This window comes from Nanorana parkeri, unplaced genomic scaffold (genome assembly GCF_000935625.1).
Source record: "Nanorana parkeri isolate BGI_ZX_2015 unplaced genomic scaffold, ASM93562v1 scaffold2975, whole genome shotgun sequence".
NCBI classification, from domain to species: Eukaryota; Metazoa; Chordata; class Amphibia; order Anura; family Dicroglossidae; genus Nanorana; species Nanorana parkeri.
Window position 1 is genome coordinate 23,035 of NW_017309243.1, and position 4,075 is coordinate 27,109.

At 52.8% G+C, this 4,075-nt stretch overlaps 2 protein-coding genes across 2 annotated transcripts in view; both read right to left on the reverse strand.

Moving 5' to 3' along the window:
- Window positions 1-4,075, reverse strand: part of LOC108802597 (calcium/calmodulin-dependent protein kinase II inhibitor 1-like) — a 15,855-nt gene that overhangs the window by 8,881 nt on the left and 2,899 nt on the right. The gene's annotated exons all lie outside the window — the stretch shown is intronic.
- Window positions 3,492-4,075, reverse strand: part of MUL1 (mitochondrial E3 ubiquitin protein ligase 1) — a 6,949-nt gene continuing 6,365 nt past the window's right edge. Inside the window, exon 6 of the mRNA XM_018574451.1 lies at window positions 3,492-3,998. Within this exon, the coding sequence (XP_018429953.1) occupies window positions 3,492-3,998 (507 nt within the window). The remainder of the gene's footprint in view (window positions 3,999-4,075) is intronic.

Genomic DNA, 4,075 nt, shown 5'->3' on the forward strand with positions numbered 1-4,075 from the left:
GAGGTGATCGCGCAAATGTGCCACTTGAGTGTTTATGCGCGTCTTGACACCTTTGGCGGTAAATCGTCGCCCTTTCGCAAAATCGCAAAGACGGGCCGGTGACGCGGACGCGCCACCCTCTAACCTCATCCAGGGTGACATCATACAACTCGGCCTGTCCCCCTCCCCCCGCCCCCAGGGGTCTGCGCCACCCTGAGCCCGGCTTTCAAAGAACCGCCCTCTCCGCCCCCCACAATCAGATCCAGCGGCCGATTAATGAAGCGTTTCCTCACATTGTCCCCGTCGGTTCGGCCAATTCGTAAAGTGCAATTGCTCATTTACACAATAATCGGAGGGGGAGGATAGTGCATGTAGACAGGAAGTGGCAGCAAAGGGGCTGCGGGAGATCGGCAGGGGGATTTTATTCCACAAATGACGATTTATAACGCGCAGGAAATGGGGGAATATCTATGAAGCTGTGAATGTGACCTATACCAAACATTCACTGCTGGTGAATCACACGCACCTGGAATATTCCCCTGCAGTGAATGATCGGTGAATGTCCCTGCTGGGAGTTGTAGTTCCTCCATAGCTGCCTCAGATTGCCCGTCCTGGCGCTCTGCATCCCTCGCCGTGCCAGGAGCGCCGGAGGCTGACCCCTCAGCTGTTCCCCCTTTGGCTTGGGATCGGCGTCAGAGGAGTGGTGGCGCGTGACAGCGGCGGATCGCGCATCTGGCGGAACGTCGACACTCAGCGCGGCCGGATAATGTTTTCGTAACCGCCGCTGATTTCCCAAAGAGGTTTCCGCGGCAGTTCCACCTTCCTCTGTCGCCCGGTCACAGACTTCTGTCACGTCAAAGTGGACCTGTCATCAGCTTCCAGGTATGTATGAGATCACACGACTCCCCCCTGACATCTGCTTTTCTCTCCGTGAGGACGGCGCCATCTTTGTTCAGACATCGCCCGGGGTCACCATCTACTTCCTGGACCGAGGTGTCGACGTCGTTGTATACTGAGAATGTATTCATGTTAAGTTACTGACAGGTCCACTTTGAGCGCTCTCGTTCCCCTTTTGCTATTCGTAGGGCAGCACGTCTGACCCATTCGGCTGGGTTCACACCTATGCGTATCGAATACGCGCGTTTGTCGCGCGGTTTTTACCGCGATACGCAGTTAAAAAAACGCGCGTTTCCGAGGGCTACCTGGCTGAATCCGAATGGATACGCGCGGCAAATACGCCCCAAAGAAGCTCGTCTACTACTTTGGGCGTATTGGAGCGCGTTCCTACGCACGGTAACACGCCCAGGTGGGAGCCGCGCCCATAGGCAATCATTGGTTTTCACATGTTGAGCGTTGTAACACGCCCAGGTGTGAACCGGGCCTAACACTGTGTAATAAGGTTTATCCGGAGTTCTACTTTAATACAAAGAGCAACGGCGCCACCTTGTGCTCAGACATTGAAACATCGGCCGCTGTCACCTCCTTTCTGCTCCGTCACATCAAATCTGATCCGCTAAAAAACAACCCCGAAAAGACCCGTCGCCAACAGCAACCCTGAATAGACCCGTCGCCAACCGCAACCCCGGAAAGACCCGTTGCCAACCGCAACCCCGAAAAGACACGTCGCCAACCTCAACCCTGAAAAGAGCTATAACCAGCTGAGTTTGCTTTTACAATTCAGAGTCTGACATTTTGATTTTTAGTATAAATTAAATATATAACCGAAGGTCAAAAGTAATGTAACACTGCAATATGGCCACTAGATGGAGCTGAGGAGCACATGAAGGTAGAATGTATTTCCTAAGTGCTGCAGCTCCATCTAGTGGTCACAGCTCAGTATTACATCGCATTAGACCTGAAGAGAAAACCTCCTAAGAACGTTCACTTTGCCTCCACTTCCACAGAATGAACGTTCACAGAGATCTGCAGGGCGAACGGCTCTCTGAGTTGTTTATAAATAGATCCCGTAGTGTTGTCACCCTATAACAGGAAGTGTCCGAACAAGAATCTTTATGGCACAATCAAGATGGAAAATTTTCATGAAAGTTGCAGATTTTGGGGATTTGGAGAACAAGTTGGAACGTCTGTGGATGGCAGAATGTCAAACCTTTCCCGGCTCCACACAGAACCGGAACCGTTTGGACTTTGGACGCATTGTAACTATTGAATGCGCCGTGTTTCCTCGCAGGGATTTTATCAGATTCATGTGGATGGTAACTATGTATTTGTTTCCAGGATATAAAGGAGGCCGAGGCGCGGAGCGTCAGCAAATATTTACTTAACCCAAATAGAAGTGTGACACGGGAAGACGCACAACGCACAACGCACGTTCCAAAACCAACACGATCCCCTTTCCTTTAACTTTTCCTTCTTTCCTCCCAAAGATACGACGAATTGTTAAGGCGCTCCTCCACTCCCGCGCTAATTCTCCAACAGAACTGACAATCTTTTACGTCCCCGGTCTTCTCTTGCGCCCGGTAACGTCTCGCCATCAAAGTATAAAGCCGCTCTGAGAATGTTTTACAATAAAAGGAAAAGAAAACACGAAAACATTTGAAAAGAAATTATTTGTTTTATTTTGTTGTGTTCATGTCAGGAAGGGCGGCGTTGCTCTGTCAATAATCTGCAGGACCGCCCCCGAGGGACAGGCTAGAATGACCTCACAGAGTACAAACCTGAATCATCATCATCATTATTACTGAAGAAATCACTTCCTTAAAGGGATTATCCACTTCTAGAAGAAAACGGCAACAAATCACTTCAGTTTTAAACCTAGAAGCCAAAACTGGTGACACCTCTTTACCGGGGACGCACTGCTGAGAATCCCAGGGTGCGCCACGCTCTGCAGCACGCTGCTGTCAAAGAACGGCAAGTGGGAGGAGCCACAACATTCTTTGGTAATTGTAGGAAAATAAAGCTTTATTGTAAATTTTTATCCCTCACAAAAAAAATAACTTTATCCTCTATAAATGGAGATTCGCGTCACCCGAAATGTGCAGCCGGAGCGACGACCCCGCCCCCCCCTGGGAAAGTGCGACGAGACACGCGGATGATAGAAATCATGATGGAAGAGATCCCACGACGGGTGCAGCGGATTATCAATGACGGGGCGGATTCTGGTAACCCACAGCAACCAGATATCACGTTACTGAGCACATACATCTGGATCTCTGATTGGTCGGTCGGGGAGAGCTGCACTCGTCAGTCATAGGGAGCAAATGGGAACTACATGATTCAATGGGACGGCACTGATGTGGTGGGCGGGAACGCAGGCGGAGCTCAGAGCTGTGGGCGGGAACAGGGGGTGACTGTCCCCCTCCCACGACATGACGTCATCAGGTCTTTTGTAAACCAATAGGAGGAGGGAATGCGACCAAGGAGCTTACGTCTCCACAGCAGCACAGCCCGGAAGAAACAGGAGGCCGGAGGGACCCGATTGGGGGACAAGAAAGGTCCAGCGTGTAGTACATTGTTAATTCGGCTCCTCACGGGCTGGGGTTCAGCTTCAAAGCTCATTTACAGGCAAGTTCCGACCCCTCCGGGAAACCTCTGACCCCCACCGGGCAAGTTCTGACCCCCTCCGGGCAAGTTCTGACCCCCTCCGGGAAACCTCTGACCCCCTCCGGGCAAGTTCTGACCCCTCCGGGAAACCTCTGACCCCCTCCGGGCAAGTTCTGACCCCCTCCGGGCAAGTTCTGACCCCCTCCGGGCAAGTTCTGACCCCCTCCGGGCAAGTTCTGACCCCCTCTGGGAAACCTCTGACCCCCTCCGGGCAAGTTCTGACCCCCTCCGGGAAACCTCTGACCCCCTCCGGGCAAGTTCTGACCCCCTCCGGGCAAGTTCTGACCCCCTCTGGGAAACCTCTGCCCCCCTCCGGGAAACCTCTGACCCCCTCCGGGAAAGTTCTGACCCCCTGCGGGTACGTTCTTACAGCCTCCAGGAAAGTTCTGATCCCCTGCAGGCAAGTTCTGATCCCCTGCGGGCAAGTTCTGACCCCCTGCGGCCAACGTTCTGACCCCCTGCGGCCAACGTTCTGACCCCCTGCGGCCAACTTCTGACCCCCTCCGGCCAACTACTGACCCCCGCCGGCCAACTA